The following is a 27,906-nucleotide window of genomic DNA, read 5'->3' as shown; positions in this document are numbered from 1 at the left end:
GAGATGTCGTATTCGCCTTGCGTGTTGCCGTGAGCGCGTGCAAGGAGAAGTGGTTGTTTTGCCGTTTCCGCTATCTCTGTCAGCTCCAGGTCTCCGCTTGTAGTCTTACTGCGTCATCGTTTTAGCTGTTGCTGGGTTTCGCCGACCAAACCACAAGAGGAGCTAAGGAGGTGTTCGCCTAGCCTCTTTCTTTTTTTTCTTCTTGTTATTGTTAGTTGCAGTCGTGAAAGAAAGGCCTCGTCCTAGACTTTTGAAAGACGTTTAAGTTCAGAGGATGTAAGGTCTCCCTGTTTGGGAGGTTTAAAAAGAATTTAAAAATCACCATCGCACGTAAAATCCTTTACCCCCCTTCTAAAAAACATTATCCAAACCCCTATCTACTTCAGCCAAAAAAGATATCACAAAGAACCGGCGCGACACGAGAACCTATGTATACTCCCTGCCGTTGAAGGAAGGGCTCTTCGTGAAGCATAATAAAAGTTACATTTAGGTAAAATTCAATGTATAAGCGCAGCACCATCGCTATCTTCATTTACTGGTGAAATTCAATTTATTAATTATAATATGTGAAAAAAAGTATGTTCTTGATGATATGTGCAGTTGGCTTCGTTGGTGTCAATGCGCGCATGTGCCACATGATGTATATATTAAAGCATTTGTGCGATGAATAAATATTTGAAAGTGAGCGCTGCACACGTTTGGTGCCTGAATGTGTGGGTGGGTGCGTGTGTGTACGTGCCGTGTGTTTGAGCTCAAATATTTTTGAAATGATGTACCAATTAGCCCAGCAACAAGTTATTTTGCAGCCAATTTTAGTGTCCACTTCAGGACGAAGGCCTTTTAAACCCAGAACCCACCCACCCCTTTACCACGATTGCACGAACCACCGGTTGTATCCGCTGTGCGAATTACACGGCCCGCCCAACTCCGTTGAACCTTTAACTACATCACCGTAATGCGTTTAAGCGGACTCACAGTAGACCCGCTCCTGTCCCAACGGACACTCGATTAATTTGACTGCAGAGCCCGCGGTGCAGGCCAAACAGTCCGCCGCAGCGGAAAAGGAAAGGGAGGGAGACGTGCGACTGTGCGATGAAGCACGTGCTGGACGCGTTGCCATGACAACGGCGGCCGCTCGCGCTAGTTCACGCACGGCGCGAGTTTCCGCGGGAAAACGCGTGTGGTGGCGCCCTCTTCAGATTTTTTTTTTATTCCTGATCAACCCTCCCTCCACCACTCCTTCGTTCGTCTGCTGTAGTTTTCTGTGGTGGTCTGCTGGTGTTGTAGGGTTTCGTAGGATTCGCGTGTGTGTGTGCGCGTTTTTCCAACTCGCGGGGGTAAAGAAAGAGAAAATCCGGTATCTTCGGTGGCCCGATTCAGTCGTGCTGCGCGTGTTTTCCACCGTGGCTTCTTCCAGGATATTCGTCCACTTCGGCTGGCGTAGCATAGGTAAGGAAGGCGTCGTCGTTGAATGCCTGGTTGGTTGCTGCGGAGCGGCTTCAAAATGTGCTCTTCTTCTTCGGTTGCTTGCTTGCCTGTCTGATCGCGCTTGATTCTTTTTTACAGAGGTGCCTTACCCCCCTAGTGACGCTCGGCTCCGTTGCTAGGGGCAGCGCGCGCCCTTACCTCATGGCCGTTTGTTGTAAAACACGTTGGAAACTCGCGCATTTGGGGAGAGTCGGTGGGCTTTCGCGGTCCGCGTGTAATATTTTTATTTTTATTTGGTTCACGACGGCGTGATCGGTGCGACGCTGACGCCCCGTCCTCTCTGATCGCGTTCGTGTATTTGGATTACGACGAGTGGTGTGTAAGTTGTCGCGTTTCCTTCCGAAACTGTTCGCGGACCATCGAAGCTCCGCTGGCAAGCGTGCGCTCGCCTTCCTGCGAGATTGTATATACACCGCGACCGTTTCTGTTGTCGGGTTGCCTAAGTAATGGTTTGTTTCCAAACTCACCCCTTCCGGTATCCTAGCGATATCCCGGCCTGCTTTGGACTTTCGGTAACCTGTCTATCATATTTCGTTGTCGCGATCTCAGCTTTCTTTTTACTTTTTATTCTTTTACCGCTACGTTCTCTATGGGAAGAGATTTGTATGCTGTCGTTCTTCCTAGTTCCGTAATGCGTTCCCTCGTAGCGATCTTTTTCTCGGGCATGATTCGAAACGTTTGTTTCTGTTGACGCTTGTCTCGTGGGCTGCGAGTTTTGGAAATAAATACCCGGTTTAGTAATCGTAATGCGTCAGATCGACACGTGGTTCGACGGAAGTGCTTAGAAATCGCCGAGATCGAAAGATCGCTGTTTATTCGGCTAATTTTCATGACAGAGTTTTCTCACAGTTCTGGGGGAAAAAAATTGCGTATAAAAACTTGGTGCTTTCATTTTTCAAGTTAATATTAACTGGTGTCTTTTTTTTGTCTGGGCTTGTTGTCATTGCTGTATGCAACCTTTTTAGCAAGAAAGCATTGTCTCACTCGCAGTGTTTACGAATGCATTTTCTGTATGTTTCGTTGCTTGACATAAACAAGGAAAAAGATCATTATCTTCAATTTTTACAGAACAAGTTAATTGGGAACTAGTATGTAATTTCATCGACGATTTGCCCATAATCTGTAGCCCAACTTTAGTAATCGTATAGAGAATGTTGTACCATGTGCAGTGTAGGGGCGAGGGAGCTACAGCATACATCAGAAGTATCGAGGAAGCTTGCTTTATCAAGTTGAACGTGGTAAAGCAAGCTTTTTCATAAAAAAAAAGAGCTGTAAATGGGATAGGTTATGTAAGGGTAGCAACCTTTTCTTTGTAAGCAGTGCAGGAAACTCGACTGCTGCAAGTTCTTGTGTCTTCTGTGCGTGCAGCAATGGAATTCTTTCAAAGCTAAGTGAGGATGTTGCTGAACGCATGACAACGGAATTTAATAAAAGCGTGAATGTCTTATAGGAATACCCTGCATATCACAGGGGTAAAAAGAAGCTAGAAAGTGTCAGAGTAGACTAGATAGCGTAATGTTACGTTATATGCCCAAATAAAGGCCGGACTCATGCACACAGCTGCCGCAAGGAACTTGCATGAGTCAGGTAGTATTGAAGGGCCTTCGTTATACTTCCTTATACAGTTCATTTCATTGTAAACATTGTGCACCTTAGGGCTCACAATATGGCCAGGCACACAAGTGATCTTTTCTTTCTCAGGTAACTTCATTGCAGAGGCGTTCTGTTATCGCCCATCTTTTAACTCTTGGTTGCTTTCTTTTTTCTTAGTTGCTTTTTTCTCCAGGTTTCCGTTTTTGCCTTTTCATGTTATGCAATTTCTGCTTTGTAATTATTGCGTGCTGCATGAATTATAAGAGGTCCTTCCTACACAAAATTTGTACTGTAGGACAGTATATGGGGCATTCAGTGCTACCGGTAGCACTCGATTGAGGGGTATTAATCAGCGCACAGGTATGCAGGGACGTCGTGGTGTTGCTGTAAAATATGCTTGCCCATGTTGCGCGTTCCAGGGTTGATGGAAAGAAACGCCAACAGCGCAGTGCGTTAATGGTCCACTGTTCACATTTGTTTTCATGTGGCTCTTACCTTGGTGGTAATCAAAAGATGCTAGAGTCATGCTTGAATGTATCATGGATGACTTCAGTGGCTCTTTATTACCAGTCAGGTTACAAACAGGTTTGAAAGAAACGCGAACAGCGGAGCATGTAGATGACGCACTGTTGGTGTTTCTTTCCATTGTGATGAATGAAAAAAGGGAATCTTGAAGGCTTGTTTCTTTGTTTGATACAACCTTAATGAAAAGCAACAAATAATAAAGCCAAAGAAGGTATTGGGAACATTTTGTACTATTTTGAGTGTATCGTAGTAATTATGATATAGATGGGAAGAGAGTAAAGTGAACGAAGAGACACCTTGCCACCGTCAGGGTCCCTGCATCATATTACACGTCTTCTATACCTATACGTCCCCTCTACCTTCCTTGACTTCATTACCATTAGTTTTCATTAAGGTTTCCATCATAATTAACACGATCGTGGTGTCACGATTAACAAAGAATCTTGGAAACTCTCTTGCGTAGGTGGCGTCCCGTGGGCGCTGGGGGGCATGGCGGTAGAAGAGCCCCCGATGCGAGAGGACGCAGCGCAGGTGGCTCCGTGCCAGCACCGCGAGGGGGTGCCCGGAGGGGGCGCCACCCCTCCGGGGGCTCTGACTCCTCGCGGACCGGCACCCCTGCTGCCCGACGGTAGTGCCAAGGGGGGAGGCGGCGGTGGCGGCCACGACGACGAGCTCACTAGCCTCAGCTGGCTGCAGGTGGGTGGTGCATAATCCCTGCTTCTCTCGGTTTTACATTAAAGTTACACTATTAGCAGTAAATTGCTCTTTCGCAATACCAAAATCACGATGCTTGCTGCGAGAAGACACTTAGTAAGCGAGAAAACACTCAGAAAGAAAATGCAATCATTTATCAAGTTAATTGCATCAAGAAGAAATCAAATGTCTTAACAGTTATCTTTTACGTAGACCTCCACGCGTGCTGGATTGATAGCTTTGCCTATCGCCTGGGCATGCACAGATAAGATTTCGTGCCTTCTTTCTTTTCTGCCATTGTGCGCCTTTTCAGTTAGTCGGTTTGAGTAGTGTCTTGACTTCTTTCTTGCGTCCGCGTTTGCACACCCTGTCTTTTAGAATGAATACTTACCAACTAGCTCAGCTCTCCGTTATTCTGTAGTAATTAACCAGAATTTGTGGCACAGCCTTGTGAGGGACTTTTTTTTTCTTTTAAGTAAAATGGCAGTGTGAGGTTCTTGGGCAGCAAAGTATACATAAGCTGCCTGTCCTGAACTCTGCTATAAAATCTCGAGCTGGTTTAGTGGTTGCTGGCACCTGAATCTGTGCTCTCAACTTATGCGCCGGCCCAACAAACTCTCGCAAAGGACATAGGACATCGGCTTGTGCTTCCAAATTGTCCTTAGCGCAGGCAGCTCTCCTTGTGTGTTAGCAATGGCACTGAGCTTTCCGTTTTATCAAGGCATCAAATCTAGTGAGGTCATTCGTTTTCAACAGTGGTAGTTCTGTGAAATAATGCACTGTGTGCTTTAAGGTTAGGTGGATGTTAAGGAACAAATGGTGGCTGTAATAATCCTGAGACGTCTACTACGTTATCTCATGTAACACTGGTGTAGCTTTGTAACAATAAATCCTGCAGTGTTATTGTTGTAATTCTCATTATTTTGAGCTGTTCTTCATGCTGCCATTGCAGATATGCCATCTTTGATGGCACATCCCCCACCTTGTAGCTATACCAATGATGTGGAGGGTACACGCACAAAAAGAAAAGTTGAACAAAAACTTGTTTCTTTATAGTGATAGTGTACAAAGGTTGGTATAAGTGTCCAGACAGCTTTTACACCATGCATACTACTTACTTAACCTATAACCTTAAAGGGGTTCTGACACCATTTTTCGAAGGTGAGTTTACTCTGCCATACAAATCTCCTTTATGCAGAGACAGCTCTGAGGAAGTGTGAAGCTTAGCAAATGCTGATAACATATTTTATCTTGATATTAAAGTCAATTTTCTCATGATGTGCCTACCGACATAGACACTAGCTTGACGTCAGGCTACAGTACTAATTATGGTGACTTCTTGTAGCAGTCTGGCTAGTTGTTATGACTTCAGGTACCAAAAGTTTCAAAATGGCCGCTCACGCATCATCAAAGCATTCAAAATGGCCATCTGTGCGTCACCAACAAAGCCACAATGCGGAGCGGCCGTGGAAACGTCACGATACCTTGCGCGAGCACGTGTCAAGAAGCTCATACTGCATTGTGACATCAGGGCACAGTAAGAACTGAAACTAGCTCTTGAAACCATACTGTAATTAGTTTTTAAGTGTGTACTCATGCTTAGCAGTACATTTTATAGGTTCTTGAGGGCTTGGCCTTTCATTTGACGCAAAAATACTGCTGAAAATTTTCGTGACAATACCCCGTTAACAGTTATACACATCCTAATCCCATGTCCACATATTGCTGTGCTGAGACAAAAAAATATTTCGGCAAACTATACAAACAACACACATCTTTCCACCCTACCTTGCTTCTAGAAAATGGTCCTCTTGTAATTTTGTCGGATGTGTCTAACTTTTTAAAAGAATCTGGCTTTTTATATAAGCTTTACAACTGTATCATTTCACTGTTCATTACCTAACACCTTGTGGCTGGCGCACCATAGCCTCAGCTGCTTTTTCGCCATAACCCTTTGCAACACGCATTATGACATACTGTCTATAATTGTGTGAAATTTGCATAATTTGGTGCCAAGGTTCTGGAGACCAAATTTAAAGTAAATGAGAGTGTTAGAATAAATTATTGCATATTTTACAGCAGTTAATTGTAATTACGACATTGATAATTCTCTAATTATTGTACAGTCAGTCATGCTATATTTATTCATAAACCAAGTTCGACCCACTCAAATTGCATGCAGTAGTCGTCTGCTGGCAGCGACCATTCCCCAAAAAGTAAAATATTTTTAAATTCCTGCTGAAACTCCCCACGTTCATTGTCTCGTTAAACACGGTACTGCCTTCACCAAAGCGACAGTGCGTAGCAAAATATTACAATCAGAAATGATATAAAGGAACATTAGGAAACAAGTATGCATAATTTACCATTAGTTCCCTGTTTGTGGTCTATTCCTTGCCACTAGTGCACACAAATGGCAAAACACCCGCCACGGTGGTCGAGTGGTTATGGCGCTCGACTGCCGACCCGAAGGTCGCAGGATCGAATCCCGGCCGCAGCCGCCACATTTTCAATGGAGGCGAAGATGCTTGAGGACTGTGTATTTAGGTTTAGGTTTGTACAACCAGAAGGTCAAAATTTCCGGAGCCCTCTGCTACAGTGTCCCTCATAATCATATCGTTGTTTTGGGACGTTAAACTCCCACAATTATTATTATTACAAATGGCAAAAGTAAGTTTCATCTCCGAATGAGGATGTCGTGTTGCAAAGAGATAAAATAAAACGAATTAACTATTTCTGCATGACCTGGAAAACATGTTTGGTTTAGTTTCAAAGGCAAGTTGGCGAGCCTGCCTGGTCACCTTGGAGCAGTCCCAGACTCACTTGGTCGGCTCACTTAGGGAAAAAGGTCAGGACTGGGACTGACCGTTTTTTCCCCTCTCTCTTCCCCATCCCACAGGACACAAACCTGCTTCGCAAGTTAGCTGGGCCGCCATCCTCGGCGACCAACCACCAGGGGAACGGGACGGCGGCTGCGGCAACGGGCAGCCGGAGCTCGGGCAGCACGACGTCGGCCACGTCGGCGGGCGAGGACGACGAGTCCCGGGAGTGGGGGCCCCCGGGACAGGTGCCCTACAACCCCCAGGTCTGGCAAAACACTTCGACTCGCCGTATTTTCACGCGTATGAGCAGCCCCTGTTGCAGCCAAATGCCTGTACACTAGACTCTCACTAAACGGAAATGTCTTAACCCTTTCAGACGCTACCTATAAAGAACTGTCGGTAAATGCGTCAAATCGATACAAAATTATTTCAAGGCACTCAATATTCCATTGCAACAAAAATAATGTCATAATATGCTAATTTATATGTGTTATAGTAATTATTCCCAATTAAGTTGCAATTAAATGTTTATTCTGAAGTCAGTCATGCCTTCTTTTCACATGAATAGAATCAAATCTCAAGCTAGAAATATAGTGCTAATTTGTTTTCGGTTATGTCAGTGTTGAGCAAAGAAAAATTATACTTTAGATGTGGCTCACTGGAAGCGGCACGTCGAATGTGGTAGAGCCTTCAGCAAAGTAATCGTACGCAATGCTACACTGCAAAATAAAGTTAAATGAAGACAAATTTATTATGCAAGAGGTTCAATTCATCCAAAGCTCAATGTATCCGACTCTTTCTTAGCTACTAGTCGATACAACTAACAAAAACAAGTGGTGTACACAATTGTGTATATAGCGTGTCAAAGGGTTAAACGGAACAACTGCCTCTAATATGATTGGTTTCATGCCTGGATTCTGCACCCTTGTTCATCTCTGAGTGAACGGAACTCCTGTTAAACGGAACGCATTTTCCTGGTCCCTTCAGGTTCCGTTTAACGAGAGTCTACTTATTACGAAATGGTCAGGACCTTCAATACTTAAGTAAGACTTGTTGCTGGGCGAGTTGGTTGACATTGAAGGCATACATGTGTTAGCATAAAGGAACAAATACTCGTGAAAGAAAAACTAGGAAGCAGCAAGGTCGCGTGGTTTAGCACGCGACCTTTTCTGCATCTACTCTTTCTTTTTCGATGCTTTGTTTGCGCTAACATTTATCCCTTCAGACTTTTCATTGAACAGGTGGTCAGTTTGTTGCGAGTGACACACACCGTAACGCTCGTAATGGAGCCGGAATGTATAAAATGAATTGGCATGCAGGTAATTTCTTATAAAAGTGTTCGTTGTAGAGGCATGCAGCTGTACATAGGTTAGAATGTGCAAGTCTTATCTGTTTACCTACGTACCTATCTTATCCATCATTCAAATCAATCTGTGTACCATCAGTGAATCGCCGAGGGCCCATAACTCCCATATCTGGCAAGGCTTCATTCAACTTTCTGTGTTACCACATGTATGGCTAGACCTGTTACATAAAGTCTGCACTGTAGCCACCTGTCTGGCTACCTATGTGATGTACATGTCGGGTCAATATGTCGATCAGCGAATCATTCTCTTTATCAACTTTTTCATTTGAGCCACTCACTGAGGATTCATTTTTTGTCTGACATGTACAATGTAAGATGTGAAAAGGCGACTGGACGAAAGCTGGGCTCTATAGCAGTATAGTCGAGCTCTTGCCAGCCATGCAAAAATGCACACTCTGCTATCACACACTTGACATACAGTCAAGCCTTGGTGTAAAGAATACAGACATCGTGAAGTAAACGAGTAAATAGTCTTGCCATTAAAACAGTGTTATGAGTGTACATTTAAAACAAGTTTTTCTACATAACAAAGCTATTTTCGTGTCAAATAGACCTCATTGCAACGAGGTTAGACTCTACGCCGTTGCATACTTCATCTGCACATCTTGAGGATGAAGTTGTGTTTCTGCATTGTGCCTTGTGCATTGTAATTGAGATCTCATTTGCATTCTTATGCATACTCATTGTGCCACAGCAACTCGAAAAAACAGACAGAGTTAAAACAGACTTGTCAGCTGCATCCTCTTTGTTGAAAGTTGAGCATTGGCTTTCTTCAGTGGACTTCGCTGTACACATCTGGCTATGGATGGATGGACGGATGACTTGGCACTTTCTCTCAGGTGCACGTGACATCGAAGCCCCCGTACTCGTTCAGTTGCCTCATCTTCATGGCGATCGAGGAGTCGGCCGGCAAGGCCCTTCCCGTCAAGGACATCTATGCCTGGATCCTGGGCCACTTCCCGTACTTCCAGCGGGCCCCCACGGGCTGGAAGAACTCGGTCCGGCACAACCTCTCCCTCAACAAGTGCTTCCGCAAGGTCGACAAGGACAAAGGACAGGTGAGAGAGATCACTAGTGTGGGCAGCAACATCTGGACTAGAAGGCAGCAGCGCTGCGATAGTCGTGCGCACAAAGTGGAAGGGGAGACTGAAACCGTTTTAGCTTGCCTTTCTTGCTCTTTCAAGTGTGTGTGTTTATGTGTTTTTGTGTGCGTGCACATTGCAGAACATTGGCAAGGGATCCCTGTGGTGCATCGACCCAGAGTTCCGGCCAAACCTGCTGCAGGCGATGCGCAAGACGCCCTGTTTTCCCTACACTCACCTCAACTGGGCAGCCCCTTCGACACCTCACTCAGTGCCTTCTCAAGACGATGGGTAAGCACCGACTCCTTCAACTCTTCGCACTTGAACTATGAAAAACTAGTTTAGAAGCTGTTCTCTGTTCATGCTTTCAATTTTCACGCTTCAAATGCCTGTAGCTATTGATTTGCTTGTTGTACTTGTTGCACAAGCATAACGCTTTACTGTGCAAACTAGGAAATTTATACACCATCATTCAGATTTATTACCTCTGGATTTTCGCGGCCTGTAAGCCACATGCATTATGCCTATCTGCTTTTACATTCCTGATTTCTTGCCTATAGTCAAGTAAAACAAGAAAAAATAAACGACGAACAAGGTAAAAACACAAATTTAAAAGGTGTTTCAACTCCCGCGCTGGAGCCTTGTTCACAATAACGGGTCGGCATCACAATAACTTGGTTGGCGTTTTCTTTTATGTTTTATGTTTATATATGTTTGTGCCCGACCAGACGAGATTCCGCCAGACTCTTGACTGTTTCCGCCTATAGTTAGATGCACCTGAAAATTTTCAAGCCTCGTGTAGGACCTTTTATTCGACTGAAGCCATTTCCACGGAAAAGAAGTGTGGACATCCATTGTTCAGCAGGATGAGGTTCTTGGGCGACAGTGCTTGAAGCAGTCGCCCGTTCCGAGTTCTGCGACAGGAGCCCGAGCTGGTTTAGTGGTTGCTGGCACCCGACTCTGTGCCCTCAACTTATGCGCCGGCCCGACAGGTTATTAACAATGCCTTTAGAACCATTCATGGCTGAAACTTCACTAACGATTTCTTTTGAAATGCACTTCCCCAGTTTGGCATTGAAAACATGTACTATACTTGGTTACAGCTTAAGAAAAAAAATCTCAGCTCTGCCCAGAGCCATCACTGTCTCTCCCACGGAGAGAATTTGTATAAATGCTTCATCCAATAGCGCTTACTGATTTTGATGATGTCAAGCACTTCTCGAGTGTTTCAGACAGTTGACTTTCCCATACGGGACATGGTTGGTTCGCTGACGTTAGGTCAGAAACTTGTAATGTCCTTGTAAATTTTGTCCGCGATTCTGACATCCCTGCTCAGCCAAAGGTAATGTTTTGTGTTGTAACGGCGAGCCTTTAGCTCATAATATGGGCAGTATTTACATTAACTGAAAAAAAGTACTCACGGTTCAAGCGGAAACTAGTTAGAGCAACTGTATTCACAGGCGAAGGGCAGGCATGCTGCAGTTGTGTGGGTGGAGCTTACATTCTTTCTTAGGTTGTAATAGAGTGTAGTAACAAAGTACTTCCAGCTTGAGAATAGGCGTTTTCAAAGGCGTGTACTAAGTATTTGTCTTAAGCTCCACATTCGGGATTGCCCACCTGATCTTTAGCTTATGTCGTAGCACTGTGATAGCCACCAGGGGAAGTTAAAAAGTTCTGTTATATCTAAAACAGGAAATAGAGCATTTTCTCAGGACAACAACGAAACAGAAAGGTAAAGGTCTGGTCCTCATTTCAATGCGTGTTCCGTTTCGCGTACCGAGTTTTGCTTCTGCACTGCACGTCGCAAGGTGTTGCCAGCAGACGCGTTTCGCCTATTAAAAATTTAAGCGAGTGATATTGGGAGTCTGTTGGGCTTATCTCTGTGTGTGTGTTGGTCGTTGTCTTTGCAGTGATAAAGCCTCGTCTCCAGACCCATCTCAAGCCCAGAACAATGTTCCATCACCTAGTAAGCATTGCAATCCTTTCTGTTCTCTTCATCGGCAGATGTGTCTGGTGAAAGGGGCAAATGTGATCTGATGGCAGAAATGTGACGAACAGGATGGTTCTAGCCAGTGATGGTAAAAAAGACGCCACTGGATCAATTTAGTCTGTGAAAGTAGTGTCTGCATCCTGTATTATCTTATTTCGCAAAAAAAAAAACTGTTCATTAATTGTTAGTGGAGGGAAAATGAAGGGCAGTCTTTTGCACTTTAAGTTTCATGTGCAACCCAAGGACTGGTATTTTAGTGTGATGTTGCAGATTCTTTAGCCTCGTTAAAATCTTCCAGTCTTCAGCAATCAGTGATCACCTGAATTAGATATCTGCTCCCTACAGCTGAGAGATTTTCACTTCTTTTAGATACAAGAAACGTGCATTGAATTCTGCACGGTAGATGCCGCACAGAAGGGAAGTTTCTTGTTCCCATATTTTTAGATGGCTAGATACGGCCTTCCTCCCCTTTGTGATCCTTAGCTTAAGCTTCTTTGAGTAAATGCAGCAAATCTGTCAATACAAGAATACATAATATGTAGCAATATTCAATAATGCAAAAGTATAGAATACAGTATAATAATATACAAAAAGAACAAATATGCAGTGCGACGTTCTTGGGCAGCAAAGTGTACAAAAGCTGCCCGTGCCGAACGCTGCTATAAAATCTCGAGCTGGTTTAGTGGTTGCTGGCACCTAATTTCCGTGCTCTCAACTTATGCGCCGGCCCAACAAACATTAGAATGTTGCTTGAGAAGCATCAACACAGCCGTAACTATTTCTTCCAATAGCCATCTTTATGTATTAACAACAGCCAGATTTTTCTACTTCTTCCGATGCCCTGACGAGGTAATACTAATATTAGAAGCTGGCTTAGCACGTACTGCTGTAAGAGCATTAGTCGTATTCTACCGTTGCTAAACAATTAGTGGTGGTTACGAACTGGTCATCACGTGTGGTGTCGTTGATTGAGATGTCTCCAATTTCTTCTCAGTCTATTGCTAGTTTCATTTTGAAATATAGCAATATTTATGTATACTTGACCATTTAAGTGTACTACTGTCTGCAGGACACTAGGAGAGGTATGCAAAAACCATTTCAGTCATTGCTTGGTGCAAAATGGCATTCACCATAAGCTCAGTTGTAATCAGTGATAGTGACAAAACTTTCATTATTTAAAGGGCAAGTAAACAACTGCGAGGTCCAAAAATTGTAATGAAGAGGAATATGCGCAGTTTTGCTATGTGAACATGCTGCTAAAGAATTTTGCGAATACGTGCTATAATAAAGAAGTTACAGGGGTTAGAACATCCGTTTCAGCTAGTTTCAAATTTTTGCGCGGCCTCGCCACCCTTCTCCGCCACAGGGAGGGGAAAGCGCAGCCCGTCGTCGTGACTCCGCCCACTTCGGCAACGTGACACGACGTCAGCAATTGATGTCATCGGCGAGCTCGATCACTCGCACTGCACTTTCACTTGCTGTGGCTCCTGGTTGTTTATTGTTTACATTGTCGCATGTGCTCCGTGACTTGACGGGCAGTTTTCAGCTCTTCGGTATTTTCAAACCTTTGTGACAGTTCGCAATGCAGCAGGAATGCGTGCTTGCTTTCCAAGACGACGAAGGGGCATGAGAGAAAAGAACCCCGCTTGCTAAGCAAGCGCGATCCATCAGAGCTACCGGAGATTCCCCCTCTCTCTGCTCAATTTGCAGCCAACAGCGCTTCCTCCCTGTTCCTCCACGTGTTGCTCATGTCGAAGGCGAAGTGCGTGCAGGTGCTATGCAGGGCGAGGAATATATGCGCAACAACCCGACAACTGCGTGGCCGAAACCGCATCACCGCAGGGCCAAGAAACAAGGTGCAGTTTCGTAGCTGTGGGTGGGAACAGGAACTGACATTAACTTGTTGAGACCTGGTTTAGACAAATCGACGAGCTCACTGGTACGTCAAGTTGCCCATGGACAAGTCCGTGTCACTGTGCGTACAAGGGGGATTGGTCCGGCGAAGGAAAGAAGCGTGGGAATTGTTTTTCGAAATGGCGGGTCTGCGCGACGCGCAGCGCTGTAATATTCGGAAAATGTGATTGCAGCGGTCTACTGTACGAATTGGCGAGCTTGTTTGGCGGGGTGTAAAAAAAGTCTGATCCTGTTTACTTGCCCTTTAAAAAGAACTTTGTTGCTGGGAAAGTTGGTGAACATTTGACAACGTCTTGATTTTAGCGCTAGAAAGGACGAACACATGAGAGACAACAGGACAAGCACTTGTCCTGTCGTTTCTCATGTGTTAGATTTTTCTAGTGCTAAAATCTAGATGTCGTCAAGCTTTCATTATTTCCTTTTTTTATAGAAGGTGTACATGGGTAGGTGCTTCTTATGCAAAAGCTTTTCATTTAAAAAATAAAATAAAAAATAAAAAAGTAATGAGGCATTACAGCTGAGCGAGCCAGTACTTAGAATAACAGAGAGCTGAGCTAGTTGGTAAGCATTCATTCTAAAAAGACAGAGCGTGCAAACACGGACACAAGAAAGAAGTCAGGACACCACAAACGTTTGTGGTTTCCTGGCTTCTTTCTTGTGTCCGTGTTTGCACGCCCTGTCTTTTTAGAATGAATAGCCAGTACTGTTGTTGGGTTGAAGTGAATGACATGCCTTTTGCACGTCACGTCTTTTGCAAAACACAAAGGAAAGTTGGACAAGATGGTTTTGACTCGTGATGTGAGAAAGCGTGAAAAAGGCTCAGAATAGCACAGAATAGAAAACACAGGATGGGCACTTTCTAGTTTTTGTCATTTCTTTCACACTTGTTCATGCAATCAGTGAAAAACATGTGTAAACTTGGAAGGAAGGAAGGAATACGAAAAGGAGAAGGCAGGGAGGTTAACCAGACAGCAGTCTGGTTGGCTACCCTACGCCGGGGGAAAGGGAAGGGGAGTAGAAAGATGGGAGAGACAGAGAGAGAGGGGGGAGCGAAAAAAAAAAAAGGAAATGATCAATAAATGCACTGACGCGTATGTGGCGGTGGCACTGTAAAAATAGTCACAAGCGCTCACAAGCGTTCACACAGGCCCGTAGTCCTTAAAAAGCACAAAAGTGCTTTAACTGCCTTGTGGGCCGACGAGCGATGGGGACGGTGCTCCAGAAGCATCTGCACGGAGAGCGGCCGATCGTCCAATCGTCGCATCGCATTAGAAAGAGTTCGTCTTTCGGAGGCAAATCGAGGGCAGCGGCATAGCAGATGATCAATGTCTTCCTCAGTACTGCAGACCTCGCATGCCGCACTGTTGGTGATTCCAATTAATGTTGTGTATGCCTTCGTGAAGGCGACTCCCAACCAAAGCCGACAAAGAAGTGAAGCTTCACGTCGACGAAGTCCGGATGGAGGTCGGAGTTCCAGCATAGGGTTTATTTGGTGGAGTCTCGTACGTCGTATACTTGGCATGTTCCATTCCGCCAAACAGAGACTACATGCCAGGTGACGAAGCTGCCTCGCAGCGTCAGTCCTGGAAAGAGGAATCGGAACGGTTGTCTCTTCTTGATGGGATGTGCGAGCAGCATTGTCTGCGGAAACATTGCCACTGATCCCGCAGTGACCAGGTAGCCACTGAAAGTCAACCTCGTGGCCTTTTTCTTTGACGCGGTGATGAATCTTGAGAGTTTCGTACGTAAGCTGTTCATGGCATCCGCGTCGGAGGGGTGACCGCAGGCACTGTAACGCCGGTTTCGAGTCGGAGAAAACAGCCCATCTGCTCGGTTTCTCCGAATCGATGTACTCTAGGGCACAACGCAGAGCCGTAAGTTCTGCCGCCAGTAGATACAGTTACATGGGATATTTTGAGTCGTAGGGTTATTTCTCGTGCTGGTATCACCACCGCACCGCCGGAACTGGATGCCGTGGTCGACCCATCGGTGTAGATGTGTACGTGGTTACTGTAGGTTTCGTGCAAGAAAAGTAGGCTCAATTGTTTTAGTGCTGGGGTGGATAAAGCTGATTTCTTCTGCAGCCCTGGAATTGTTAGGCGTACTTGTGGAAGGTACATGTACCACGGAGGAAACACCGGCTTCTCCGCGGGCGCATACCCTGATGTGAACGATGCGCGATGGGCGTAGACAGTTGCGCTAAATGTCGTACGGGGCCTTTCTGCAGCGAGGCTTGCCAGGTGGTGGGAAGGATTCCTGGCATATTGCCTGAGGTAAATGCGCATGGTCTCAACGGTGATGTGCGTCGTGATCGAGTAGTCCTGAGCAATTGCAATGGTTTCAGCCGTTGAAGTGCAGCGTGGTAAACCAAGGCATATCCTAAGAGCCTGAGCTTGAATGCCTTGTATCGTACGAAGGTTAGTTTTGCAGGTATTGGCTATTGCAGGTAGGCTGTATCGCAGGAACCCGATAAATAATACCCGGTACAGCTGCAACATAGAGTGTATGGATACTCCCCAAGTTTTTCCTGCGAGGAACCTGAACAGGTGACAGATAGCGTTCAGCCGCTTTTTCACATGGTTTACGTGAGGAGTCCAAGACAGGTCTCTGTCGATTATGACTCCCAAGAATCTGTGACTCCTGCTGGATGACACACATTGGCCGTTAACTGATATGCCGTAAGCGGACATTGGCTTTCTGGTGAATGCCACGACTGCACACTTTTCACTTGCGATTTCGAGTCCTTGATTACGCAGGTAGCGAGATGTCACTGTAGCTGCCTTCTGAAGTCGAGCGCGAAGTTGAAGCCGCGTCACAGCTGACGACCATATACAGATGTCGTCAGCATAAATGGAAAGTCGTACGCTGCTTGGCTGGTTGTCGACTAGTTTAATGAGCGTCAGGTTGAACAAGGTCGGGCTTAGCACTCCTCCTTGAGGGACACCACGGCTGCCATAATAATCGGGTGTCGATCCATTCTCTGTCTGCACGTGAAATGATCGCTTTTGCAAGTAGCTGTGCACCCACATATAGATCTTGCCACCAAGTCCTACCGCTTCTAACGCGCTTAGGATGGCTTCGTGGGTGACATTGTCGTAAGCCCCTTTAACGTCGAGAAACAAAGCAGCAGATAATCGTTTGCAGGCCTTCTGGTGTTGGACGTATGTCACCAAGTCAACCACATTGTCTATTGACGAGCGACCGCGTCTAAACCCGGCCATAGCATCTGGGTAGATATCGTAGTATTCTAAGTACCATTCTAGTCGCGTCAGGATCATCCTTTCCAGTACCTTTCCCACACAACTAGCTAGCGCAATCGGGCGGTAGGAGGTAATGTCCAAAGGCGACTTGCCAGCTTTGAGGAGTGGAATCAGGCGACTTGATTTCCATTCCTGTGGAACCATACCAGTCTGCCAGGAGTCGTTGTATAGCAGCAATAGTACCTTCCGAGCTTGAGGCCCTAGGTGACAAAGAGCACGGTAGGTTATGCCGTCAGGTCCCGGCGCTGAAGAACGCCTGCACAAAGCCAGCGCAGCGTTTAGTTCTTCCATAGAAAACGGACACTCCATGCGGGGATCACGTGCAGCTAGTGGGCAGTCGGGCATTCCCATCCCCGTTTCTGCGGGATTTGCCTCGCCAGCAATCCTTCTACAGAAAGATTCTGCGACGTCCAACTCCGTACACTGTAGATGTAGTGCCACAGATTTAAACGGGTGGCGCTGACCAAGGGTTGTATGCAGACCACGAACAGTTCGCCATATAAGCGACAAAGGCTTTCGTGGATCCAGAGACTCACAAAAAGATACCCATCGGCGCGAAGCCAGCTTGTTCATGTGACGCTGTATTTTCTTTTGTGTGCGTCTAGCCAATCTCAAATCATAATTGGACTTGGAACGTAAAATAGTACAGCAGTGGCAACATTGCAGCAGGGGTCGTTTAGGGCATCACATAGTGGTAATGGTATCTGGTTGAGTATTTTGCAAAGTAATAATATTAGACATCTTACGTACATTACATTTACCACTCTTTAAGTGTAGTTGCTGCGTAAATTAATTTTACTGCCGTAATTACATTTGCCATCGACAGGTTGCACTATAGTGCCAATCTCCACTGGTGGCAATTCTTACTGCTTGAAGTATGTCAGCTTTCTGTGGTTAATAAAGAAAGAGAGAAAAAGAAAAGTCGAAGTCTTCTTATGCATTCTGGTGTTGGAAAAATGCAAAAATGCGTATATTCGGTGCTTTTGGGAACTCCCAAAACGACAAATTTAATTTTGATCACTATGCCGCAGTGTCACTCATGACGCAATGCGCAATTTCAATATGCTAAACCCTGCATTTTAATTTTAAAACAACAAGGCAACTGGAGCTACTTTCTGTACTTTTCTAATTCTTGAATTTTTGCTTTTTTCTTTTATTACTTCTGGGTTGTTCATCATGCGAGCAAAAAACTTTCGTTTACTGCTCCTCGAACGATGCCTCGGTTATTTATCGAATCAAATTAATTTTGTTATTTCAGCACTCTTCCCCTTCCTGTCGAAGAGGCTTGCCGCATCTTCAACGAAAGGTTAGCGCAGGCTGCATTGTTATTGCTGCATGTATGAAAGGGTCCACTCTTAAACTGAACGCCTAACCAGTAGGAGAGCCCATATTCAACTGGAATATTATCTTTAGTTGAAAGAAGTGGTTGATGTAATCAGCTTTGGTTGCATGTATGCGTAAGAACAGGATCGTCTTTCGGTCTTTATGTTGTTTCACAGGCATAATCTCTGGATTGTTCCCTTTAACATTAGACTGTAACTGTTATATAGTACTGTTGCAGACTTGAGGCCAGATTCACCTGAGATGGGAACGTTTTATTGTATGTGAATCATCATTGAATAGTTGTTTGTGATGCAAAACATAGCATTAATGACAAATGGAATGACGATAGGTCATTACATGGACTCACCTTGATGCATAGACGTGCGCACCGGGGGGTGCAAAATCTGCCCCATACATTGACTTCATAGAGGGGAGGGGGCTGCGATGAACCTTTGCCCCCGCCGATGTGGAACGCCGCACATGCCTATGCCTTGATGCGTTTGTGGCAGTATGTGCAAAAGTTTGAAAAGACGAAGCTTGACGTGTACAATTCTTTAAAAGCCTTCATTGTAGAATAAGAATGCAGAGTTCCATCGCTGTACCTACAGTAGGCACTGAATGCTTAGAGTATGTAAAAGTCTTCACTCTCAATTATCCAGTGTAATTGATGCTACTGAGTAATTTTATCCGATGACAGACGGTGCTTGTATCCTGCTATGCTGACAAGCCTGTCTCTCAGGTATCAATTGCCTGGCCATTCCGCTGCACAGCTGTGCTGACTGCAGAATGCAAGTCCTTGTTAAATTTAGCTAAATGGCATCCAGACCGATTGATTGATTTATAGCATTCCACTGCCTAGCTTTGCATACTGCAGAATGCAGGTCCTTGTTAATTTAAAGCTTAATGACATGCATATAGTTAGGTTGATGGATTTATTGAATGATAGCAATGGCATTGATGCAGATTCTGTAATAAAATTGCATGATACATTTAAAAGTGCTGGCATGTGCAAGCGTTAGCTCTTCGTTTTTTTATCTTAACTATGACGGGAGTGAAAAACAGGACATGCTTCTGAAACTGAGAAGCCCTGTCAAGGTGGCCCAGTGGTTGTCATGTACTGTTGTGGAGCACGAGGTCACATGTTCAATTGCCGGCTGCCACATGCCAGTGGTCAAGGAGCTTGAGAACACTCGCGTGCTTATGTTTAGCCGCACGGTAAAGGACCCCAGGGTGCTGAAAAATAATCGGGAGCTCCACTCTTAGTACAGGATCTCTCATTGCTCTGGCGTTGGTTTGGGACCCGAAACCTCACGAGTAAATGAGAAACCGGAAAAAAAAATTGTGCATTTGGATTGGCGTTGCAGTAGAGGGCCCTTTGTCCGGCAGTGTGTTTGATAAGACCGGCAATCCTGATGCTGGCATTCGCTGATGTGCGCCCATGTATTTGCAGATCAGGACGTTGACGCCGCCGCCTGCTGCAATGTTGGCCCTGCAGAATGTGCCCAGTATCCTGCCTCCTTTGAGTAAGCTATCTTGTGTTGTTCTAAGCAAAAGTTGGCTGTGAGCAGTTGTAATCTTGAGAGTGCAAAAATAATGGCGTTCGTTCAAGCATGGAACATTGTTGGCATGTTTCTTTCTCGGCGTAGCGTTTTTACTCCTCTTTCAATTCCATCACTATTTTTTTTAGTTATTCTGGCTTTTGATCTATCCTTAATGCTTCGTCTGTAGACAGTGCTAGCCAGCTTAGCAATCTAAGCAGTCTTTATATATTATAGATTCGTGCAGCCTGCAGGGAATTTTTTAATGTTCATTCAACATTCCTAATCAGCTTCAAAGATCTAACAGTTGCAGTCAAAAATGTCAACCCTTCACAACCGTGAAAAAAAGACGAAAATTGTGAGAACTGCAGGACAGATTTTTGCTCTTTACAAATATAGTTGTCATTGATTACATTGGTACAGAATTTCATGACTATACTGGTGAACTGTCATTAAAGGGTTTATGTAGTTTATCTCATATTACCAGTATTATCGTAGTAGTAAATGTGACTTCAGAAAGGTGCTGATCTGAAGTGTGAATGTAATGACACCTGAAAAAGTTTAAACAGTCATGGGATAGAGGCAACACGCTTCAGCAAGGCACGCTGATATCCAGTGTCGCCATTTGTTAAGCACAAAGTGCGGTTGGTTGCGTTAAAAAAATTATCATCCGATGACGCCTTACTGTCTGTTCTCTTACAAAAATTATTGTCAAAACTAATCGTACATTTGAACCTCGTTGTAATGAACACTGATATAGCGAATTATTGGTTATAGTGAACTAAATGCGAACTTTGGTTGGTCACAGTTCATTTCAATGACATTTATTCTTTCTGTAACAAAATCGAAAGCGCAAGAGCTGTCGTGATCTCGGATGTAATGAAGAAATATTTGGTTCGCGTGAGGCTAAAAGCTTGAAAGGTAGAATATGAAGCAAAATAAATATTAAAAGGCGATTCAAAATATTTTTAATCATTTAATTTAATCATTTTAATCACTTAATTCTGCATAAAGAAAAAAGCGCATTTCGCTGATTGTGCCACTGTATGAACCGAAGTTTGAAATGCCACAGACAGGTAATGATTACCTCGTTTCTAGTGGGTTTGAAGTGCAGAGAACAACATGGTGGCCATGAAGACATCCGACATGAGCAACTACTTCCGGCAGCGTGCCGGTTTTATAAACAAAGATGGCGGCGCCCATGCAAGCGTTATGCAGTTAGTTTTTTGCACAATTTAAGTGTATAGCAGAGGCATTTCAGCGCGTTTTGCTATCCGCTGACCTTGCGCGAGTATATTGCGTGCGGTAAATCTTGCGTAAATTTTCGTTATTGCGGGATTGCAGTTCAGCAGCGTTTCGTTGTTGAGAAATATGAAATGCATTTAATCCTATGAGTGTTTGCCGGGGACAAGAAAATGTTTCGTAATCACAGGAATTTTGTTATTGAGGGATTTCGTTATTGTGGAGTTCAACTGTATTTTGTTTTTGTATCTAGGATTGTTGCGCGAGCCTGGTGGCCGATTTTTCTGAGCCGCTTTTTACCTGTACTGTTACGAGTATTGGATATAACGAACTAATTTATGGTTCCGATGCTACTTATGATACGATGCTTATGGTTCCATGTCTGCGATTAGCTGCCTAAGCTGTCTTATGGTCAGCAAACAACTACCACGACACTTTGCAAGACAGGTCTTTGAGTTGTGTGCCATCATACGTGTCAATGTGATTGGCAGACCAAGCATTGCTAATGTGCACGTGGCATGTTGAAGGTGACGAGGAAGACGAAGATGAAGAGGACGATGGCTACCGGCACTCTCCTCCAAGCCCGGTCATGTTCACGAAGAAACACCTCAGGCTACGGTAAGTATGTCCGTTTTGCGGGTAGATTATTCAGCTTTAGCTTTTTCGACTGAAGCGCGCATGTCACGTTCAAAGGTTCGTAAACCAAGTGTTGCATGCGAAATGATTCAGTTGGTGTCTTTCTTTCGCCTTTCCCTGTTCCTGTTGACGTCTCTGAAACTTTGTGAAAATGCATTGTAATCAGTGTTGTAGGCATGCCCGAAACTAACGCTAAAAAAAAAGGAATGCGTTATTGCCCTACGTTACTGAAAAAAAAAATATCATGTTACTGTAGAAAGGTAACGCCAATTGCTTCTGCCATTACTCCATGGTTTGAAATTTTAATCGGTGCATCTTCACTGCAGGAACTTATGTTAACAGTCTCGTAAGCCTCATGTTTATATTTCACATAAAACTTACAGCCCAAACGGCAGTTTTACCTGAACTACTGATTTAATGACAATACCTTTCACAAATGTGTCAGACCTTAGCAATATTATAGTGGCCTAAAGTATAAACAGAGAAATATGTTGTTTGCATTTGCGCGAACCACGTACAAGCTGTTCTTGACAGCTTAAAAAGTGCTTTGACTCGAGCATACAAGTTCTGTGGAGCAGAGTTCTTCCATCATACCGGTTGCGAAACTGTGTTCCCAAATCGGACATACCCACGGTCGATTCTGCGGGGGCCTGCAGATTGTTGCGCCATCTGGGAGCAGCAATACAGAACACTAGATCGCTGGGGCGCGGCCCCTGCGTGTGTTTTTTGCAAGCTGCTCAATGCTGCACGCAGCTGGTATGGTCATGAGTGTTTATTAGTTCATTTTTTTATCAGAATATGACGTGACAATCAGCAGACACCCCTGAATTCGGCCAATGGGGAGTTGGGATTTTGATACGTAGGACCTATGGAGAGTTTTGCAACTCGTATGATTGAAGAACTCTGGCTAAAAGTAGATTGCGGACTGTATTAGCATCTTGAATTGGGCTGGTTGGTACATACTGATTTAGAACGAAGAAACAGCACTAGAACAAGACAAAAACGAGTGGACACTGCACCGTGTTTGTGTCCTCTCATCTTTGTCTTGTTCTAGCGCTGTTTCTTCTTTTGAGATCACGGACAAGAAAGTTGGCGCCGAGACTCGTCAGATCGACACCAACTCTTCTCTTGCAGAAGTAGCCCCAAGGTTGCTTCGAATTTTTACGCCATATTCATCCAGTTGTTAAGCTGGCACAGTCGTTGCCTGTATTACGATCTCAAGTGTGACCTCTCTTTTTTGTTGGTCAGAAATCGCAGCAGCGAGGTGGCCCAGACTCCGGGCAGTGCCAACGCGACGGTGATCACGAGCAGCCCCAGCGAGGATCACACGTACAGTGCCTCGCTCTCAAACGGCCTCAGTGGGGATTCGGGCAATGCCTTGTATCACGTCTCCATCTCAGTAAGCAACTTCCTTGGTTGTCATGTTTGATTTTAAAGGAGTCATGAACCACTTTTCCGAGTAATAAAGGGACACTAAAGGCAAATAACAATATATGTCAGAGTGAAAGCTTAATGTATGAAAACGTCTAAAACGACAATATTATCAACAGCAGTGCCCTACTTACCGAGAAATTAAGCTAAATGTATCACACGATGAGTGCCACGAGCGGCACATTTTGGAAATATCCCGATGACGTGAGAGAGTTTGAATACAATTAATAACTCGTAATCAAACTAGCTGCAATAAAAAAAGAACCTTCCATGCATCAAGAGACGTAATAAAATGCTGCTTGTTCATTTCTGTTTGATTCATGAAAAAAAGAACCTCTTTGGCGTTGCCATGGGGAATGGCACGCATGGTTCAAAGGTGCCGTTTTCGCCGAACTGCACTTTGCCCGGCACCCTGCTTTGCTCACACGGTCGCGTCTCAGTGGTAGTTTCAGTGTCGCGTACTGCCGCGTGTGTTTTGCGCGCTCGTGAAAGTTGCCCTGACAGAAAGTTCAGCAAAATGCCGCATGATCTTGCCAGATGCCCGAATGGCACATGCCGCCAGTGCACACAGTCGCGTAGTAAAGGCGGGCAACGTTGGGCACGGCAGCAGTGACGTGAGAAACACTGCTTTCAGGCAGGTGATTTGAAGTGCGCTAACACGATGCGGACCACTAAAACGTGATTTTGTTTCAAAATAAGCACTTCCTTGGCACAAAAGTAGCACTACGAGGTTTCTGGACCGTTACTTCAACAATGAACGTCAACTTAATATGTGCTTTTAGTGTCCCTTTAAGCGAATGACCTCAGTATCAAGCTTATTGCCTCAAGAATCGATTGCCACAAAAATTTCTCCAATCCGTCAAGAACGAGTGGAGTTGCAGGGATTTTGTCACATACATTAAGGGGAAATGCGGGTCTTTTTTTTTATTAGTTGGGTGAACTGAATGAAATTTAAGAAACTTATTCAATTTTTTCTGCAGATTCCAAATCTCTAATTAGATTTTCGGTAGCTGCATTAGAACAAAAGGTGTGCAATTTCTAAAAGCATATTTCTTAAAGGGATTTTTGGCAAATTTGCTTTGCCAAGCACAAAAAAGAAAGTATGTGGCAAGACTGCCAGGAATCTGGTCTAGCCGGTGATGCTAATATGATTATTTTCAGCAAGCTTTGAATGCGAAATAAATAGACGCAAGTATGAGTGAAATTTTTTCTCGTGCATACTATTTCTGATCATCGAGAATCAATTTGATCAGCATTGTAAGAAAATAAATAGCATCACCAGCTAGAACAGCTTCCTGGCAATCTTGCCAGATACTTTGTTTTTGTGTTTGTCAAAGGAAAGTTGCCAAAAATCCCGGTAGCCCTGCCACAGTGGTCTAGTGGTTATGGCGCTTGGCTGCTGACCCAAAGGTCGCGGGATCGAATCCCGGCCGCCGCGGCTGCATTTTCGATGGAGGCGAAAATGCTGGAGGCCCGTGTACTTAGATTTAGGTGCACATTAAAGAACCCCAGGGGGTCGAAATTTCCGGAGCCCTCCACTACGGCGTCTCTCATAATCATATCGTGGTTTTGGGACGTTAAACCCCAGATATTATTATTATTATTATTATTATTATTATTATTATTATTATTATTATTATTATTATTATTATTATTATTATTATTAAAAATCCCCTTAAGAAATATGATTAAATATGTGTTAGAAATTGCATATCTTTTGTTCTAATGCAGCTATGAAAAATTTTAGAGATTTCAAACTTGTGGGAAAAAAGACTGAAGTGTATTAAGTTTCATGCCATTCACCTAACTTTTAAAAAACCATGTTTTAAGACCCACAGCTCCCCTTGAATGGTTTCTCCCTTGTCTCGTCTTGGCGAGCACGCTGGAAGCTGAACAGGGAGGGGTGGCACGAGGGAAAGATGTTACGTCAGCACGCATCATGACCTTGAGTGAACATAATGAAACGCTGTCTCTCTATCCCGTTATCATTCCTGTGTATGCCTGTGTGGTTACTATGTGCAGAAGGAGCTCGATGTGGGCGAGTTGGTGTAGCATACTGAATGAAAAACCTCTGCACAAGAAACAGGGGGACTAGAAGAAAACGCTTACAACAGACGAGCACAAACTATCAACTGAATTTTACTTGAAGAAACACGAATACTTATACAGTAGAGCCCTGCTGATGCGTTTTTGAAGGGACCGTAAGAAATAAACGTAAGAGCCGGGAAACGCAAAAGCCAAGAAACAGTAAAAATGAAAAAATATTTAGTAGAGCTGTGCGAATAGCAAAATTTTGGGTGCGAAGCGAATTCGAATAATAAAGACTGAGTGCGAATCGAATCGAATAATTTCGAATAATTTTCGGATATTTCTCAAACATTTTTCGAATAATTCGAAGTGAAATTACAGAAAAAGTTGCAGAGAATCCCTAAGTTTGTTCTTGTGAGATCGCAACATGAAAGTGTTTCTTTTCGCTAGGTTGATGAAGCGCTGGTGGGGTCATATTTCATAGTTGTCTTTCTTATCAAGAGTGAGGCAATGTAGAGGCCAAATTGTATTTATGTACATGGTTTGGTGCAACCAAAGTGTTGCCGACAACACTTTACACGTGATAGGCAGAGATGCCATTTTCTCAGCCTCTCCTCCTCTTTCAACTGCTGTGGAAGGCCAACTGATGTGGCGGACAAGGGTGTGCTCCCTTCAAGTCCGGAGTTCCAAATCTGTCTCGTAGACGTCGATATATAAGAACATCTGAAATTTTGGATGCTAAAAAGCTTCGGCGTCCGATTTTTCGGACTTCCTGCCCAAATTTCAGGTCCAAAACAGCATTAATTGAGCCCCCAATTCTGCCACATCTTTCATCTCAGGGGCGTAGCCAAGGGGGGGGTGGTTGGGGGGTTCAAACCCCCCCCAAAATTTTTCAGTTTTGCTTGCGTATATAGCACGCACACATACAAACGCACGCACGAACATACATAAAGTATGGTTGAACCCCCCCCGAAAAAAATTTCTGGCTACGCCCCTGTTTCATCTCCATATTGGAACCAGCGTTTTCTTGAGTTAATACATTTGCGACCGTAGCGGAGCTTGAAAGGCAGCTTTGCCGCAATACGGGAGTGTGATGAGGTGAAGCATATTGAAAATCTAGGGACCAATTCCAAACGGACGTTGACTGTCTCTTGGCTAAGTTCGACCGTAACGGAGCTTGAAAGGCAGCTTTGCCGCAATGCGAGAGTGTAATGAGGCGAAGCGTATTGAAAATCTGAAGGGGTCACTTTCAACCGGACGTCGACTGCATTTGTCTTCGGGAAGTTCGAATAGTTCGAATAGTAAAATTTCAGTGCGAATCGAATCGAATAGCAAACACTATTCGAAAAATATTCGAAATTTCGAATATTCGAACACCCCTAATATTTAGTGGTACAGAATTTCATTTCGATGCTTACGCTTCAAAAAACCATGCAATGTTGCCTGGTGTGTGAGCAGCACGAAAAGTTTTAGAGTGGCTGCAGTGTCATATCCTTTTAATAAATCTAGTGCCACCACGGCCGACGCCTGGCAAGCGGTCACTTTTGGCGATACCTTCGGAAGATTGCCATCAGATATGTCTTCGAGCGATAATGTAGCACTGTTCGCATAGTGTTGGACCACTGTGGCTCGTTGTAGACGGTCGAATCCCTCACAAATGTGAATGTACCCCCGAAAGCGATCGTCGAAGAAAATGACCCCTGCTCCACCAACTCCTAAGCTTCATTACTGGTGCATGCGTTGGCGCACTTAGCCACGATCCTGCCGACGGATAGAACAGCGGAGCTGAGAACGGGCATCCACAGCAATGTAATCAAAGTATGCGATTCTTTTGGCACCAACAGTTGTAGGCGTGAAGAAAGAAAGCACACGCAACACGGCCGGCGCGACGACGCTGACCGCGAACCGCGTATCCTCCGACAAATACAGTAGAATCTCGTTTATTCGGCCCTCGTTAATTCGGAAATTCGGATAATTCGTCATTCCCACACCCACCCTTCAAAAATGTTCATAGCCCTATGGCAACAAACATTCGCTAATTCGACGCGAAATTGTATGCGCACTGGTTAATTCGGACTGGAGGCAAGCCAAAGATGGCGAAACTGAAACTGAAACTGTGTCTCGGAGGCCATATTTATCACGTTGCATTTTCTTTGCCACAGATGTGCAAACTTATGGTCTCCGAGATGGGCTCGAGCAGCAAAGGTGCGCTGTCGATGCTGATCGCGGAGGCCAAGGAAAACCACATTTTTTTCGAACACTTACGAAAGGGGACGCAAGGTGGCGTTTTGGAGCACGCATCATCCTGTCTTCGGCGGAGAATGGATAACAAAGAAACAAGGCCTCAGACGAATAGCGTGCGGACCTGCAGGCGTCGGTTGTGCTTTTTTTCTCCCTCTTCGGTGCGTTGTGACATATCGGCGTATCGGCAGTGTCGATAACAAAGAAACAAGGCCTCCGACGATATGGTGTTCCTTGGCCTGCTTCCCTCCGAAGTGGAGCTTGCAGATTACGTTACAATTCATGACGGCGTTGTCGTCGCCGGTCACTTGAATGATGACGAGATCATCAGGGCTGCCCTCGGTGAGACGGATAAGGCGTCCGATGAAGACCTGTGCGATGAACTACGCCCGGTGCGTCGTACCGCAAAAAAAGCCGCAGATGCTCTCGTCATTCTAGAGGAGTTTTGTTACTATGTCCCAAGCAATACTCTTGCACTAGAGGGTTTGTCAAATGCCCGCAATCTAGCCCTTGCCGCCCAGCTGTCCACAAAAAAACAAACGAGCATCATGGACTACTTCTCAAAATAAAGGTATGCGATAAAGGAATTGAAAATGTGCGTTTTTGTTATGCATTCGTTAATTTGACATTCGGATAATTCGGACATTTTTTTCACTCCCTTGAGATCCGAATTAACGAGGTTTTACTGTAATGATGAGTCCACGCTAATGCGACGGCGGAAACAAAAGTCAGTC

At 44.7% G+C, this 27,906-nt stretch overlaps 1 protein-coding gene across 1 annotated transcript in view; it reads left to right on the top strand.

Moving 5' to 3' along the window:
- Positions 1–27,906, top strand: part of LOC119374853 (forkhead box protein N3-like) — a 64,275-nt gene that overhangs the window by 25,629 nt on the left and 10,740 nt on the right. Inside the window, 10 exon segments of the mRNA XM_049411116.1 lie at positions 4,070–4,302; positions 7,199–7,384; positions 9,327–9,545; positions 9,712–9,860; positions 11,480–11,535; positions 17,992–18,039; positions 19,507–19,529; positions 19,531–19,579; positions 21,328–21,454; positions 22,721–22,871. Of these exon segments, the coding sequence (XP_049267073.1) occupies positions 4,096–4,302; positions 7,199–7,384; positions 9,327–9,545; positions 9,712–9,860; positions 11,480–11,535; positions 17,992–18,039; positions 19,507–19,529; positions 19,531–19,579; positions 21,328–21,454; positions 22,721–22,871 (1,215 nt within the window). The 5' untranslated portion in view covers positions 4,070–4,095.

This window comes from Rhipicephalus sanguineus, chromosome 11, assembly GCF_013339695.2.
Source record: "Rhipicephalus sanguineus isolate Rsan-2018 chromosome 11, BIME_Rsan_1.4, whole genome shotgun sequence".
In the NCBI taxonomy this organism is placed as follows: domain Eukaryota; kingdom Metazoa; phylum Arthropoda; class Arachnida; order Ixodida; family Ixodidae; genus Rhipicephalus; species Rhipicephalus sanguineus.
The sequence above is the reverse complement of the archived record's forward strand: the minus strand, read 5'-3'. Positions and strand labels throughout refer to the sequence as shown.